The sequence below is a fragment of the Colius striatus genome, chromosome 11 (genome assembly GCF_028858725.1).
Source record: "Colius striatus isolate bColStr4 chromosome 11, bColStr4.1.hap1, whole genome shotgun sequence".
In the NCBI taxonomy this organism is placed as follows: Eukaryota; Metazoa; Chordata; class Aves; order Coliiformes; family Coliidae; genus Colius; species Colius striatus.
The window spans coordinates 17,751,778-17,768,008 of NC_084769.1; the positions used below are offsets into that span (position 1 = coordinate 17,751,778).

Consider the following 16,231-nt stretch of genomic DNA (forward strand, 5'->3'; position numbering starts at 1 on the left):
CTGGGACTTTGAGAAGGGTCTGCTTTCCCCTAGCAGTTGGAATCCCATGAGGGTGGGATTGTGTGGGTGTTCAGTATGGCCGTGCGCGTCCAAGCTGGCTGCTCCCGCGCTCGAGAGGAGAGCGGCTGTGATCCTCTGCACCTCGCCTGCAGGAGGCCTGACCTTTGAATTCCTGGCCAGGAGCCACATGGTCTCGCTTGAGCAACATCTGAGCATCCTTGGCTTGGGCTCAGGGCAGCTCACAGTGCTCACTGTGCTGTGGGAAACACCTTAAAAAGCAGAGAGGCTCCCTCCTCCTGGCTCCTTCTCCACGTTTTTCAGACGTTTTCCTCCAGCCCCGAAGCCTTGGTGAAGTGGCTGTAGCTGCGAGATTTACGGGGGCCTTGCTGGGTTCCTGCTGAGCTGCTTTGCAGTGCTGTGGGGGAAGGCCTGCAGGAAGGGCAGGTTTGCTGAGGATGTGGAGGAGGAGGGAAGAGAAGATCTGGCCCTGACTTACCTTGTTCCTGTGCTAATTTAGGACTGGAACAAATCTATGACACATTTACATTCCTGGCAGCTTGGGCCTACAAGAAAAATGGCTGTGCTGGGGCTTTGTTAAGGCTCTTCTCTGCTTTCACTCTCCTAGCAAGGCTGGGCAGCGAGAGTGACCTTCTTTGCTTTCTGTCTCCCAGGGCACTCAAAGCTCTCTGGAGTTACCTGACCCAGAAGGGAGTTAATAGCGAGGCCATCTGGGAGAAGATTAAGGACATCGTTATCAAAACCATCATCGCGTGAGTCCTGGCAGCCCTTGCTCTATGCCCAGCCGTGGGGTGCACCCTGGCCCCCCTGGCTTTCCAGTCACAGCCCTTTTGCTCTTCATGTAAGTGCTACCAACCACTGCTACTGGCTTCAGTATTTCCTTTCTTTCACCCTGGTGCTTGTGCTCTTTCTGCAAAGGGTAAATACACCTTACATTCCCTGGGTCTGCCTGCAGTGCAGGGAGAGGGGACAGGGGAGTGCGGTGTACCCGACACTGCCCAGCTTGCCGCTCCTGTGCTCAAGAGGAAAGATCCCCTGGTGCAGGATGGATCTGATGTTGAGAGGTGTGTTCTGCCTGCCAGGATGCGATGCTGGCTCCACAGGCAGCACAGCAACAGCAGCAGCAGCAGCAGCAGCTCCCAGCCCCGTGCCTGTCTCTCAGCCCACCCGCTCCCTCAGCACGTGGCTGCATGCGCTCAGCCCCAGCGGCACGTGCTGGGGGCAGGCAGAGCTCTGCTGGCTGACGGCTGGAAGCCAGCAGTGTTCTGTTCCTCACCTTGCAGATCCGAGCCCTACGTCAACAGCTTGCTGAAGATGTACGTGCGGCGGCCGTACTGTTGCCATGAGCTGTTTGGGTTTGATATCATGCTGGATGAAAACCTCAAACCCTGGATCTTAGAGGTCAACATTTCCCCAAGGTAAAGCAGATCCTGAGCCACACCAGAGTGAATAATGGCCTTTCTTTTACCACAGAGTCAATTTGGCTTGTGATGCACTCTGTGCTGAAAGACTGTGGGCTTTGAAGCCTCCCTCTCTAGATTGCTGGAATCAAAGTCCTCCCTCTCTGTGAAAGCGACATCCATCCGCAGCTCAGAAAGCTTTGCTGGGCATGCTCCAGCTAGAGCCAGGGACGTGTATGTTAAAAACGGAAGGCTGGGGAAGGATGTGTTGTGTAGGGAATGGTGATGGCAGAGATTTCTTCTCTGTGTGGGCAGGAGCCATCGGCGGCTACGCTGCCTCCGGCGCCATTCCCTGCTTGCTGCCAGCACCCAGCACGCAGCAGGTGTGAGCTGGGCATGGGGGTATGGCCCCACACAGGGCTCTGGGAACGGGTTTGCTGGTGTGCAGCAAATTTGGGCAGAGGTGGAGAAATGGTGGGGAGTTCCCATCAGGAATCCTGTTGTCAGGATTTTTGTCTCCGTGAGTCAGGGCTGGCTGTGAAAAGGTGAGGCTCAGCATGGGCTTTGTATCCCGGTCAGTATTAGCCCAGGGAGTGATTTCAGGGCCATGGGGATTGGCACCTCTGTTCTAGCACTCAGACTGCTGGGATGCTTCCTCCCCACAGCCTCCACTCCAGCTCCCCACTGGACGTGAGCATCAAGGGCCATATGATCCGGGACCTCCTCAACCTCGCCGGCTTCGTTCTGCCCAGCACAGCCAGCGTGGCCTCAGGGTTGCAGACACAGAATGGTTCTACCTGCAGGTCAGCCCCCTTCTCTGTCAGAGACACACTTTTCTCTAGAGGATTTTCATCTGAGGGCTGCTTTCAGTCCAGCAAATGCTGTTTTTTATGCTGTTGAGAACCTGCACTTGCTGGTCCTTCAGCTGTGGGTTTGAGAGACTTGCATCACTGCCTGGGTATCTGGTTCCTGTGTTCTCTTCAAGGCAGAAGGATTTATGTCCTCTCTGCAGGCCCATAGTTGGAAGTGAGGCCAGTGCATTTGTGCTTGCTCTGCAGTTAGTCAAGTTGTGCTCTCCCCTCCTTCCCCCTGCCAGAACTAACCTGATGCTGAGCTGCACTGCCTCTCTGTTTTCTTGGAGGGCTGACTGGCTGTGTTTGGGCTGGATCTACTTACCCTCTACCCCCAGGGCTGACGTGCTGCTGCTGCCTTGAGCATGAGCAAGAGGAGCACCTGTTATTTTGCAGAGGCTGGAGCGGTCTGTTCCTTAGGCAGAACTGCAGGTGTCAGAGGCTCTAGCCCTACGGGTGGGCACATGCACAGTCTTACTTTGCAGCTTATGTGACTGTTTTTTGCATAAGGCTAATTCCTGGCTGTGTGTCTACCCAGGCCCCTGCTCCTTCTGTGTTTCCCCACTTGCACTGGTTTCAGACCTGACAGTGTGGAGAAAGCAGTCACATTCCCTGCAGCAGAGCAGCCACAGGCCACATGTCACTGAGGGAGAAGCTTCCTGGGATGAGCACCAGCACCCTGGGATGTGTGGGCATGCTGAGAGACAGGGCTCTTACCCTCTGCCTGCCCTATGCCTCCAGCAAAGGGAGAAGGTTGGAGCATGGGCCCCTTCCAGCCAGCGAGCTCTCACCAGCTAATCTGCAGCACGTTGATCACAGGCTCATTTGTGGCTGTGACAGAGTTGCTGAAGGGCAGGTGTCCCCAGAGGGACCTACAGGGGATTAAGCAGATCCTTAACATGCTTTGGATGATGCATTACCAGAGTTCCTGCATCCAGGGGCAAGCTTGCTTAACCATATCTCCTGCCTTGGGAAGGATATGAAGGGTTTTTATTGCATATGGGCATAATTCCAGTAGATCTGTATGTTCCCCAGGCACTATGCAGCACAGCCTCTGCTCTCCCTGTTTGGATCCACACACAACTATTTTTGCACGAGCAAAACAAATTAGCTGTGTTGATATAAGGGTTAAAAGGTGTTGGATAAGTATCTCACAGACTCTGGCATTCACAAATGGTTCAATTGAGTGCTTAGAATAGTTTAGATAGTTACTGGCCAGATCACACAAAAGGCCAGGATTTCCCACGGCATGTGGAGCTGGTGGATGTTACAGGAGGAAGTTTTTAATCTGAGAGTTCCCTCCTTCCTTACACAGTACCAGCAACAAGTACTCATACCCCCAGGCCTGTGGTTCCAGTTAGGAAGCCACATTCCAGGCAGGATGTAAACATGAGATCCCACCAGCCTTCAAATGCTGCGTCTCAGTCTTTGGCCCTCTTGCATCCCATGTGGGTGTGAGTGAGGCCATGGTTCACCTTTTGGGTGAAGGAAGGTTGAAATGCCTCAGTGAGGAGCTGGCAGGGCCCTTCCAGTTCCTCTGCTCAAGTCCTTCCTGGGTCCGGTGCTGATGCACAAGGCTATGGGTACATTGCTGATCTTGGAGCTAGTGAAACCCTTGAAGATAGTGTTCTCTCCTCCATGGCACCTTCCTGAGTGTGTCACTGCTCTCACAGAAGTTGCTGTGAGCAGCTTTGCCAGGACAGGACTTTGTCTTCTCTGCTTAAGTTTTCTGCTGCCTCTTTTTGTGCCCTCAGTCTGGGCAGTGCTTTGAAGGAGAAGCCCAAGCCAGCATCTGAGCATTTCATAGCAGAGAAGATGAAGAAGGCCTATTACTTAACGCAGAAGATACCTGACCAGGTATGACACAGCCTCCTCTGATACTCGCCCCATCCTGCCAGGCCACTGTCCCAACCAGTCCCATGGGTCTGTCCCTTGCCCCTCTCCAGACTGTGTCCCTCTGTGGGGACAGTCAGGTGATAGGCAGCACTTGGCCTCCAGCAGGTTATAAGAAGACTGGTCAGAAATAAATTGGGTTTGCTTACACCACTGCTGCACTGGCTCAGCGTGACATGAACACGGGCACATGCTGAGGGGCACGTTACCCACCAGTCCTCGGGCAGGGCCTGAGCACTGCCCGTTCCTCCTTGGGTCTCTGCACAGCTCTGGTAGCCTTCCCCTGCTGTCTCCATGCAGATGAGCAGGGATATGTGCCTTGTCCACCACCTGGCCTTGGGGATCCCTTGGCTTTGTGCAGCACCTGTGCCACTGCTCAGCCTCTTCCCACGTCGCGGAGATCCCCCGCACGCGGACACCTCTGCAGAGAGACCTGGAGAAGCAGGGAGGTGGGAAAGAGGACAGACAAAATGTAGTTCCTGTCTCCCCTAACCCCAGCTTGCTCTCATCTGCAGGATTTTTATTCTTCTGTGTTGGACACGCTGACCCCAGGCGACGTCCGTGTCCTGGTGGAGACGGAGGACGAGTACTCGCGGCGCGGGCAGTTCGAGCGGGTGTTCCCCAGCCACGGCTCCATGCGCTACCTGCGCTTCTTTGAGCAGCCCCGATACTTCAACATCCTGCTCACCCAGTGGGAGCTCAAGTACTGCTCGAACAAACAGAAAGGTAAAGTGCCAACCGAGAGCCTGGCACGCTCACCCGAGCCAGGCCGGCTGCCCGCCGCTGCTCGTGGGAGGCTTTTGAGCTGGGCACATCGAGGAGGGGCTGCTTGCCTGCCCGCTAGCTGGAGGAGGAGATGTGGCACCCTCCCAGACTGCTTCAAATACCACAAAAAGCTTATTCAGAGTTGGTGAGAGGTGTTGACTGCTCTGGTAAATGCAGCAGCAGCACTTCTAGATGCCCTGGGGCTGAAGCAGACTGGGATGCTGCCTTCAACCTTTAGTTCTGGCCTTTTAGTGCGTTCCTCTGCCGCCTTTTGAGGGAGAAACAGCTGGAGTCACTGAGCTTTACCCCTTACACGAGGTCTGTGAAGTAAGGGGAAAATTTGGCCCATTCCCTGGTCTCCTGCTGCTGTCCAATTGATGAAAACCTGTCAGTGTGCACACAGAGGAATTTTTCCTAAACTCTAGAAACCTAGCTATCATTTCCACCTTTCCAGGACACAACTCAGGATTTTAATGAAAACCATCCTTTAATGAGGCATAGCTGGGCAGGACCAACTCCTTCACACTCAGAACTGTCTCTATCAGAGCACCATTAGAGGCTATTTAGGAGAGAGTACCAATGAGGTCTAGTGTGAAAAGTTAGAGAGCTTGAAAAAGAAAGAGGCTGTGGCTCGGGGCTCTCCATCCAGCACCTGATCTAGCTGGAGAGGCTTCTGCAGGAGCTGGCTCTGCACTGAGGTGACTATGTGTGCTCCTAGTTGGGCTGTCATGCAGAGAAGGCAGAGAAAAAAAGCTTTTGTCATTTTTCTCTGGTGTTAAAGCAAATATCAAAGGGGTCGATAAGTCTTTCACAGAGAGACAGTAACCTCATAGCCCTCTCCGGCTGCACTGTCAGCATGTGTCATCCTTTGCCTTGCAAATACCTTTGCTGGACGCTCTCCTGTCAGCTGGAGGAAAGATCCTGTCATCATTCCTGCTCAAGTGCTGCCCTGAACTTTGCTGCTCAGGCAGGGGTTCTGGTTCAGTGCTACAGCTTCCCTGAAGCAGCCTGACAAGTGGATTTGTTCTGCACCTCTGAGCAAAAGCCCAGCCTCCTCCGATCCCTTCCCCATTCCCTCGTGTCCCACACAGCCCTTCTCTCTCCCTGGCCAGCAAAGTGCAAAGCCCAGGCTGGGGCACAGAGCTGGGACAGGGCTGCTGAGTTGCCCATCTCTTCTCAGCCCCCAGTATGTGGGTTTGGTTTTTTTTTTCTCCAAGGTCCTGGGGTTGCTGAAAGGTCACTGAGGAGCAGAGTTTGGACAGCAAGGATTCCTCCTATAGCCAGGGCTGGTATCGTATAGCAAACCACAGTAACTCCATCTGGACAGCATCAAGTTCTTGGCCATTGCTCTGCTGGTTCTTAAATCTCAAGGCAACTTAGTTTGTTCTGTGGCTCTAGGGCTCTTACAAAAGCAGGAAGAGAGCAGACCCGGATTTCTCAGTATTTCTGGGTTACCAGAGAGCAGGGAACTTGGCTGTAGTGGGGACAGCTAGCAGGAGGCCTTGCAGGAAGTGGAACCTGTTCAGCACAGTGGGACACATGGCTCCGCTTCAAGGTGACCTCCCTGTGCTCTGGAGCAGCAGTTGTGTGCGTGGCTGGAGGTTGCTGCTGGCCTCCTCCAGTGGCAGGGATGGAGGCCGGGTGCCAGCCCCACATGGACCCGTGCAGGGAGGAGAGCACGCTCTGGGATGCTGCAGCTGGTGGGTGCTGTGCAGGAGGAGGTTGCCCGAGCTGCCCTCCTCTGGGAAAGGGGCTGCTGACAGCAGAGCTGCTCTACATTTGCACTGCAGCAGCCTGCACTGGTGCAGCCCAAATCAGGTGCTGCTGTTGGCAGGTGCTAGGCTCAGGGGAGCAGCCAGCCTGGTCTAATTTGGCAAATCCTGCATTGCCCCAGTTTCCCTGCTCAGCTGAGCCTGCTGCACGGCGTGCCTGGCTCCCTGGGAGGAAGGTAGGCGCTCAGCAGCCCACGTGCTGGCACTCCTTGCTGTTTGCTCCTACACAGGGTGAATGCCCGTGGTTTACCCCATGTTTGCTGGGGCTCAGGCACGTGTTCAAGCAGTTGCTGCATAGCAGGTACTGCACGGGCAGCATGTGTGTGTGCCTCAAGCTGGGAAAGCTTTAACTCCCTGCAAACTTGGTCGTTCCTTCTCACTTCTTTGTCTTTTCTGCAACATCCCAGGTCTGGAGCTGCTGAAGAACTGGTGTGTCAAAGGGTACCATGCTGGGGCAGGGACAGAGTCAGCCCAGATGGTACGTGTGGCTGTGGGTGAGCTGGGGAGAGGTGGTTGTTTGCCTGGGTGGGCACAGAGCCTGCTTGTTCTGCTCCCTGCAGCTCCTGCCCTCCTTGTTTGCCCTCTTTCCTCTCTGCCAAGGCCTCCAGGAGTCTGGAAAACCCCCACGCTTCTCTATCTCCTACCAACACTAAGTCCACCCAGTATATCAGATCTGCAAGTACTTTGCATCTGAATACCCTTGGGAGCTCTGAGCACAGCCCTGCATATTTGGCCCCTGGCCTGCCCTTTCTTCCCCTCGAGAGAGACATCTCTGTCTGTCACTCCTGCTCCTTAATGTCAGGCTGATCCACTGAAAGAAACACACTCTTTTTGACCTCAAGATGCTGTGCTCCCACTTGCAGCAGAAGGATTCATTAAGCAGAGAGCAAAGAGTGCTCTGTTTGCTATTCTGGGAGCAGTGTGGTGGCAGTGCCGACATACAGCAGTGTGAGGCGGCTCAGGCTGAAGCGCACTGGGACAGCCTATGGCAGAGTGCAGCAGGCTTGACTGGGCTTTGCCACTGCTTAAATAGCCCTTTGGTTGTCTTTTCTTCTGCAGTGGTCGTTGCCAAAGTCTTTCTTACTCCAGAAGAGTGATGTTCCATCAAATAGCTTCAGCAAACTGGAACTGGGCAAACTGGGGTGAGTTTGAGCCTGCTGTGATGCGTATGGTATTCATAGTGTGGCTTTAGGGTATCCTGAGAGACAACTGGCAGCAGGGAAAGCAGCTTTGTTGGAGGGGAGAAGAAGAGGTTGGCTTGCAGGCTCTGAAACCAACCTCAGCTCTCCAGAGAGCCAACTGGTGGGGCTGGCATGATGTCTCTGCCTGCCTCCTTGGCACCATACACCCAGCTCTGATGGGAGCGGGGCCCATAGCAGCCAGACTGGGTGATGTTTGGGGTTGTTATGATCAGGACATGCTGCCAAGATGTTCCCCACGGAGAGCTGATGTGTCCAGCAGTTAGCAGAGGCCCCCAGCTGCAGCGTGGGGCTTCGGGAACAGTGAGGCCTCTGGGTCGTCTGCACCCTGTCAGCTTCCCTGAGCAAAACTGAGCTGTGAAATGGGGGCTACTGGCCTCAACACCTTCCTGCAGAGAGGTGGAGAGCTGAGGTTCATCTGGGTGAGCCCAAGTGACAGGCAGGCACAGTGATGTGAAGGGAAAGGGCATTCCTGCTCCTGTGCCCAGGCCAGGGTGGAGCTGGGTTTAGCTGCAGGCAGAGGCCAGGCTGACCCAAAGGTCCCATCAGTGTCTTGGGTGTCTGTTGTGCTGAGTGGTGCTGCCGGGGATTAGAGAATGAGTAGGTGAGCCTGGCAGCCCTGTCTCTGTGTGTAATGATACTGCAGAGGAATGTTGCACCATGGCCCTTCTGATCCCTCCTTGCTGTCCCTAAGCAGCACGGGCTCTCCTCTCTCCTGCAGCGCGCTCCTCCCTGCCGCGGCTGAGGACCTCGGGCGCTGCCGGGAGCCCGGCCCCGCTCACAACTTACCTCTCAACAAGTGCACTGCTGGAGCCGGCCAGAAACCCACGGGCTGCCTCTCGGACGCTGCCCTGGTGCTGTGAGCAGGCAGGGGCCGGCCCTCCCCGGCCGAGGGACTCCTCAACCTACCTCAAGGACAGAGACGGGAGCGGTGAGCGGAGCGCGAGGGCGGCGGCAGCTCCCCGTGCCGCACGCTGGTTTGTGGGGCTGTTTTTAGAGGGGTGTTTCAGTGGGCAAAGAGGAGTGCTGTGCAACTTCCAATTCTGAAACAAATGGCAAAGCCTGGGGCCAAGGGTTTTGTCTGGCTTTTGTCCCAGGCCACTCTTAACGCCTGACTAGTGGTGGTGGTGGTTTCTTTGCCATGTGGGAGCAGACTGAGCTCGGAGCCAGTGCAGCCTTCCCCAGTGAGCCCTCACTTGCCCCTGTCTCTGTGTCCCGAGTTGCTGGGAGCTGGGTCTGCTCCTGCCACTGGAGAAAAATCCCTGGCCACCATCCCTCTTGTCTGGAAGGAGTGGGGTTTGGGACTTCAGCTGACCTGGTTCCTGCTTTCTGAATGCTTGTGCCACCATCCAGCCCTTCCCTGGCCTCAGGACTGTGGGAGGACCTTGGGCTTGCACAAAGAGAGATGATGGGTACCAGCAGAGCTTGGGTTGGGTGTGGGGCTGCCCAGGAGGGAGCATCCTCTCTAGGCCATCAGCTCTCCTGGGTGACACACATCATGTGTGTGGGGACTGCAGGCTGGTGCTCTTCTCCTGGGCTCTGCTCTCTGTTTTCCTTTTGTTTCTCAAGGATTTCTATTAAAGTTTATTATTCAGCTGCTCTCCTGGCCTCTGTCTGCCTCCATTTCACTGACTTCTTTGGGTCTGTGGCGTGGCGTCAGCTCTCCCCATGCTTCACCGAGCTCTGGTACAGGAAGGGTTTGTGCTACCACCCTCCTGTTCCCCTGACCTTCCCAGAAATGGGGTTCATCCTTGCAGCCTCAGGCAGGTAAGCATGTCGCCCCCGCCTCAGGGAGCAGCTCCTAGCACAGCTGTTGGGGTCGGGGGTCTGCCTTATGTCCCCCCCACCATTAACTGAAGGGACTGGAGCAGCCCAGCCTTGCAGCAGAGGAGGGAGGGATTGTGTCCCCTGAGCTGTCCCTTGCTGGGGACACATCCCTGCTGCCTGGCTTGGGCAGGACAGTGTCCCCTGTGACTTGAGCTGGTTGCTTGGGGCTTAGGGAGGTGCTGAGCTCCGTGCATGGACCCTGGGGCTTGCAGAGAGCCCTTCCCACTGCCCCGAGCTGGGCCCTGTTTCTCCGGTCTCCTTGGTTACAATCTCATCGCTCCTCGGCTTCTCTCCAGCACCTGAAAATAGCCCCTGCAAGTGGAGCTGCCTGCTACCTTCCTGCTGCCAGCACCCAGCGGGGGCCGGGCTGGAGCCAGGCTGCCTGCCTCCGCGCAGCTGTAGGGGCCCGGCCCCAGCGTGTCCTGTCACCAGCACCGAGCCTCCCTGCCTTGGGCTGGCACCGGGGCGCAGTCCCTCTGCCCCTTGCCCCCCACCGTAGGCCAGGGTCCAGCTGTCAGCCAAAGCCACTTTGTCCCCTGGGCCCAGCAGCCACCAGCCCACAGCTGCTCCCGGTTATTTGAACCTTCCTGAAATAGAAATGGAGGCGGGAGCGGGCGGCGGGTGAGCAGGAGGGGTTGGCTCTGGGGGTGAGAAAGGAGGGTCCCCGGTTCCCTGGCTGCCCCCCTGCTGGCAGAGCCGCAGCAGGACCCCCAGGGCTGGGGCAACGCACAGGGTCCCTGACTGCTTTGGCGGCTGCCCAGCCCGGGGACAGTCCCAGCCCTCCTCCTGCATCCCCAAGGGGCGTGAGGGATGCTGTGCCCCCACCCGTGGAGGGGTGAGCAGCACCTGGGGGGCAGGGCCGCATCCTGGCAGGGATGGACAGGGAGACACACAGGTTTTCTGCCGCCAGACATCTCTCCCTCCCTTGCATCCCCAGGGCCAACGCTGGCCCCGGGGCCATCCGCTCCAGCCCGGTGCGATGGCTGTGGGTGCTGCACGGTGGCGGCAGCAGTGTCCCCGTCCCCCCCCTCTCCGGTTCCCCCCTCCTCTCGCTGGCGGGGGCATGGCTGGCATTGCTCGCTGACACCCTATCTGCCAGGGCCCCGCCAGCCGCGGGCCCAGAATAGCAGCGCTGCCCCGCAGTCGGCATGGAGCGGCTCCCCGGCCCCGCCGCGCCCCAGGTACGGCTGGTGGGGGGGGAACGTCCCGATAGCTCCACACTTGGGGACAGGCCCCCCCGGGGTGGGGGGATGTGGGGAGCTGGCGGTTCCCTTCCCACCGCCTTGCCAACAAGGACCAGGAGCGCAGGCTGGCTCGCCCTGCCTGCCCCGGCTGTCCCCAGCCCCTGGGGAGGCGTTGGGGAACGGTAGTGCAGGGTCGCCTCTGTCCCAGCCTCGGCTCTGGGCTCTTCAGACAGCAGTCCCTGCGCCCTCGTTATTGCAGGGCCGTAAACGCTGCTCTCTGCCCGCGGGTCCTAGCTCTGGGGTTGCTCGTCCCGCTCCGGGTGCCCCGGGGCAGCGGGGGCAGCGGGTCAGCCGGCGGGCTGGGCTCACCTCCCGCCCGCCCCGGGCTGCCCCCTTCTTACTGTAGGATCTCCCGGGGCGGAGCTGGTCCCGAGGCGCAGGTGGGGCTGGCGGGGCTCCCGGCACGGCGGGAAGCAGGGCTGGGATTTACACCTTGGGCCTGGGAGAGGATGGGAGCGGAGCCGCCGCGGGACGCGCTCGCCTCTGGCAGCCGGGAGGGGAGCCGGGGGGACCCGCCACCTCCTGCCCCGACCCGGGGACCGCCCCCACTGCCAACCCCTGAGCACGGGGACAAGCTGGGGGTCCCGGACTGGAGCCACCAAGGAGGCAGGGGCACACCTGGGGGGCTGAACGCAGCCCGCATCCTCAAAAGACCGACCCGTCTGCCCGGCTTGAGGGGGACAGGGCAGCCGGCTGGGTGCAGGCAGCAGCCAGGAGCGGGTCAGGGGCCGGGTTGGCTCCTGCTGACCGCCCTCCCCACCACTGCCCGCGCTGTATGTCCCCTCAGGTGGCGATGCTGGATGCTGCTGCCCGCCCCGAGGAGGAAGGTGGGTGACAGACAGCTCTCGGGTCGGCCCGAGGTGGGGCTGGCTCACGCATGCAATGAGCCCATCGGTCCTCTGCCCACCCTGCCCTGCTCCTCAGCGGCTCCCAGTGCCACCCCCCCGCCCCAGACTAGAGGGATGCAGGGCTGTATGCTGTGGAGTGGGGAATGGGAGGTGGTGTCTGTGGGCAGCATCACCTCCAACAGCATCCACCTGCTTCCCGAGGCAGGAGGGTGCTGAGACTTGGCAGCTCAGCTCACTGGCCAGGGCTGGGCTGGCTTTGCCTGCAGGGTTCCCAGAGGCTCCATGCCCCAGGGAAGGGGCAGAGGAGGAGGAAGAGGAGAAGGAAGAGGATAGGTGGAGGAACCCAAGACCTGTCACCTTCACACTGGGGAATGAGGTGCTGGGGTTGGGCCCGGAGAACGAGTTTCAGAGCCCTGATGCCGAGGTCTATATGCACTTCATGAGGAGCCACTGCTGCTACGACGCCGTCCCCACCAGCTGCAAGCTCGTTGTCTTCGACATCTCCCTGGAGGTGACAAAGCAGGCGGTGGGTGGGGACAGACCGAGGGGAGCAGGCTTGAGGACTCGCTGACCCCCTCCCTACTCCACCAGCAGATCAAGAAAGCCTTCGTGGCACTGGTGGCCAACGGGCTGCGTGCCGCCCCGCTCTGGGACAGCAAGACACAGAGCTTTGTGGGTGAGTGCCGGCGGTGCCACCTGGCCCCTGCCCTGCCTGGCAGCGAGGCTGTGGGCGGCACTGCCAGCCCCGTGTGTCTCCGCAGGCATGCTCACCATCACCGACTTCATCAACATCCTCCACCGCTACTACCGCTCACCCCTGGTGAGTGTGGCAAGGAGGTCACAGAGGGGCTGGGGTGGGCCGTCCCCACCTCTCCCGGTTCCCTCTTCTCCGTCCTGGTCCCCTCTTCATCACTAAACTATGACCGGGGGATGCTGTGGGTCAGCCCAGAATCTGCTTGGTGCCTCTCTGCCCGAGATGTGACCCCTGCATTTAGGGTGATGGGGTTGGGATGCCTGGGGAAGGGGACAGTGCCCCAGAGTTCTGTCAGTCCCCTGTGACCTGGGCATCTTCTCGCCCTCAGGTTCAGATCTACGAGGTGGAGGAGCACAAGATTGAGACCTGGAGAGGTAAAAAACAGGGGACGATTGGGACAGCTGGGCTGGAGATCTGATACATCCCCAGGATGGGGCTGGAGGACTCTCTTCCTCTCCCACCTCTCTCCCTTGGCAGAGGTGTACCTGCAGGGCTCCTTCAAGCCGCTGGTCCACATCTCCCCGAGCCATAGGTGAGCGCCTGCCTGCTGAGGGAGAGCCCCTCCTCCCCCCGACCCAGGGGTGTGCCCGGGATGCAGCCCTCCCACTCCCGTGTCCCGTCACTCGCAGCCTCTTCGACGCTGTCTACTCCCTGATCAAGCACAAGATCCACCGCCTGCCCGTCATCGAGCCCGTCTCAGGCAACGTCCTGCACATCCTGACACATAAGCGCATCCTCAAATTCCTCCACATCTTTGTGAGTGCCAGGGCTGCGTGGGCACAAGCCTGGGTGTGTTGTGGCTCGTGTAGGTGCCAGCCCTGCCCTGCCCTGCCCCACCCCACCGCAGGGCTCCACCATCCCCAAGCCGCGCTTCCTGAAGAAAACGGTGCAGGAGCTGTGCATCGGCACCTTCCGCGACGTGGCCGTTGTGCCCGAAACCGCCCCCGTCTACACGGCCCTGGAGATCTTTGTGGACCGCCGCGTCTCTGCCCTGCCCGTCATCAACGATGCCGGTACCTGGGGAGGGGACCAGCAACTTCCCCGTCTCCCTCTGCCGACAGCTTCAGCCCCGTCCCCATCCAAAACCGCTCTCCAGGCCCGCGGGGTGCCCCTTGGGGTGCAGGGGGAGCACAGTGGCGGTCCCCAGGGCACCCTCCCCAGCGCCTGCACTGTCTCTCCTTGCAGGGCAAGTGGTTGGTCTCTACTCCCGGTTCGATGTCATTGTGAGTACTCTGTGTGTTTGCACAACCGGGCATGGGTGAGGCCCCTTACACATCACCCGTGGGGTGCCCAGACCTGCCTGTGCCCGTGCAAACCCACCCCACGTGCAGTGACACGCACACGCTGGTGCAGATCTGCCCCACACATCCCCCACCGCGCGTCGGTGTCGGGCTACAGGGGCACACGCTGGGGCACTGAGCGGGGCCGCCTCTCCCGCAGCACCTGGCAGCCCAGAAGACCTACAACAACCTGGACATCAGCGTGCGGGAAGCGCTGCGGCAGCGCAGCATCTGCCTGGAGGGGGTCCTCACCTGCTACCCCCATGAAAGCATGGAGGACGTCATCGACCGCATGGCCGAGGAGCAAGTGAGCGGCCGGGGCACCTCGCGCCAGGGCCAGCCCCCGCTTCCCACCGCCTGACCCGCCTGTGATGGCTCTGCCTGTGCCCACAGGTCCATCGCCTGGTTCTGGTGGATGAGAACCGGTACCCTCTGGGCATCGTCTCCCTCTCTGATGTCCTCCAGGCCCTTGTGCTCACTCCCGCAGGTATCGATGCTCTTAACTCTTAGCCCGCGACGCTCCGTCTTTCTCCACTCGCACACTCCATTTCTCTCCACTTCAGGTAGGCGCCGTCCCCCTGCCCCTGCCTGCCTGCCACCCACCCCTTGTCACCCCCCTGCTCGGGCCACTCACCTCCCCCTCAGCCAAAGCGGCTCTGGGGGACCGAAGTGACTGGGGCTGGGGGTTGGCAGTGCTGGGTGCCCAGGTGGGGATGACTGGACTTAGATACTGTGTGTCCTTGGGGCCACAAGGATCACGGGGGAATCCCTTCTGGGGTCCTGATCCCTGGTGTCTGTTTAACAAGGATGGAGGCACCTGCCACAGAGACACCCCCCACTCCTATCCAGGCAGCGTGTGGGGTGCAGCTTTTGCAGGGCTTTGGGCTGGATGAGACTTTTCGGGTGTGATGCACTCCAAGACAAAAGCCCTTTTTTTGACCTTGCCTTAAACCCCCCTGAGACCTGAGCCACTCGAGTGCCATTTCTGGGGGACACAAAGGGGATAGACTTCCACTCACTCACTCACTCCAGACATGCTGCCCACCACTAGCCACGTGCACAGCCTGGCCAAGCTACGAGCCATGGCTGCCACAGCCCTCCATCCGCTCACCTGTGGTGGTCCCAAAACTGCTTGTTCAGGGACAGGGCTCACTCCTGGGCTGCTCTGGGTGGCCACCAGCACCAGGCTCTGCTTGGCATTGCCTGGTGAGTCCTTGCTGGCGATGGGTGGGCAGAGCACCAACACCCACTGTGGCACCTATTTAGGGGCGAACTGGGGAGAGAGGAGCTGGCCCTGGTGCCCAGTTGCTTCCCAAAGGTAATGACGCTTTTTTTGGGGAGGTGGTGGGCAACAGGCTTAGGACAGCCCTATGCCCATCAGTGCCCCCAGCAGAAAAGGACTGGGAGTGGTGTGTTAACCACACTGAATGTGGGACACTCCCCCCACCTCATTTCCCCCTCACAGGGCCTTCACTCACTCTATCCCTGGTGCCCACGGGGATGACTGTCAGGAGCCACAGGGGGCCATGGGGATGGCCTTCTCTGGGCCAGGCCCCCTCCCACCCCAGGGCTTACATCCAAGCCAGGGATGGGGTCAAGCCCCCGCTGTGGGCTGGGGCAGGTTGGAGGGCTGTGGCCAGCGCCAGTGCCTACTGGGGATTATGGCCTTACACTCTCTCTCACCCCACAGGCATCGACCGATCCTCCCTCTGAAGACATCAGAGAAGTGCCACTGCCTAGTCTGACTTGGGGGCTTCTCGCATGGCCCTGGGGCAGTGGGAGGAGGCTTGGGCCACAGAGGCTCTCCAAGGGGAAGACTTGCCCGCCCATTCTGGTCCTGGGGCTCGTCTTGAGTCCAGGGCCGAATCCTGTTGGCTGCAGGGAGCTGGGGAAAGGGGGCCTGGGGGTGCCTCCTGCCAGCGAGCATGTGGTGACGCTCGATGGGCACCAGGCCGAAGCAGCCGTGCCAAGTCTGCAGCTGGGCATGGGGACCTGCGTGGCCCTGCACAGCCCCAGAGCACTTGACCACCCTGCTCCCATCCCGCTGCTGGATCCAGGCGCCTCGGCCAGGACTGTCAGCCCCATGGGCTGTGCCCGCTGCCTGCTACCATGGGCTCAGCTGCACACACGGCCTCGTTTGTTGTAGGGTCACGCAGGGCTGGAGCTCCCTGGCAGAGGCACAGCTTGTGCCAGAGCTGGCACCAGGACAGGCACTTGCACTGGGTACCTGTGCACGTTTTGGGGGGTGGGTGGGGGGTATTTATTTATTTGCTGGTCTGTTCATCCTTGTTGTAATAAAGCAGCCCACGCCAGGAACTGCTACCTTGCCTTTCTGGGGTGCAGCTGGGCCTGGCTCCTCAGGGGAGAGCCAAGCTGGGAA

General features: G+C 59.4%; 2 protein-coding genes across 7 annotated transcripts in view; both read left to right on the forward strand.

Moving 5' to 3' along the window:
- The window catches only part of TTLL4 (tubulin tyrosine ligase like 4), a 29,428-nt gene extending 19,930 nt beyond the window's left edge, over positions 1-9,498 (forward strand). For 3 of the 5 annotated variants that reach the window (XM_062004637.1, XM_062004636.1, XM_062004639.1), the window contains 8 exons: positions 672-770; positions 1,302-1,436; positions 2,084-2,221; positions 4,024-4,126; positions 4,678-4,888; positions 7,107-7,177; positions 7,759-7,841; positions 8,596-9,498. In XM_062004637.1, coding sequence (XP_061860621.1) covers positions 672-770; positions 1,302-1,436; positions 2,084-2,221; positions 4,024-4,126; positions 4,678-4,888; positions 7,107-7,177; positions 7,759-7,841; positions 8,596-8,761 — 1,006 coding nt within the window. In that variant the 3' untranslated portion in view covers positions 8,762-9,498. Of the gene's footprint in view, positions 1-671; positions 771-1,301; positions 1,437-2,083; positions 2,222-4,023; positions 4,127-4,677; positions 4,889-7,106; positions 7,178-7,758; positions 7,842-8,595 lie in introns of those variants that run through there. The other 2 variants (XM_062004638.1, XM_062004640.1) reach the window with 2 other exon arrangements.
- A 1,375-nt stretch (positions 9,499-10,873) lies between these two features.
- PRKAG3 (protein kinase AMP-activated non-catalytic subunit gamma 3) lies at positions 10,874-15,581 on the forward strand. 2 transcript variants are annotated; one of them, XM_062004704.1, is made up of 13 exons: positions 10,874-10,906; positions 11,757-11,796; positions 12,084-12,328; positions 12,412-12,493; positions 12,579-12,637; positions 12,900-12,945; positions 13,049-13,103; positions 13,201-13,327; positions 13,419-13,584; positions 13,757-13,794; positions 14,012-14,158; positions 14,245-14,414; positions 15,542-15,581. In XM_062004704.1, exons 1-12 carry the CDS (start codon positions 10,874-10,876, stop codon positions 14,359-14,361), a joined length of 1,155 nt encoding a protein of 384 aa, XP_061860688.1. In that variant the 3' UTR covers positions 14,362-14,414; positions 15,542-15,581. The 2 variants fall into 2 exon arrangements, with proteins under 2 accessions (XP_061860688.1, XP_061860689.1); XM_062004705.1 differs by lacking the exons at positions 10,874-10,906; positions 11,757-11,796 and having other exon boundaries at positions 12,218-12,328; positions 14,245-14,338; positions 15,542-15,564.
- The last annotated feature ends 650 nt before the right edge of the window (positions 15,582-16,231 follow it).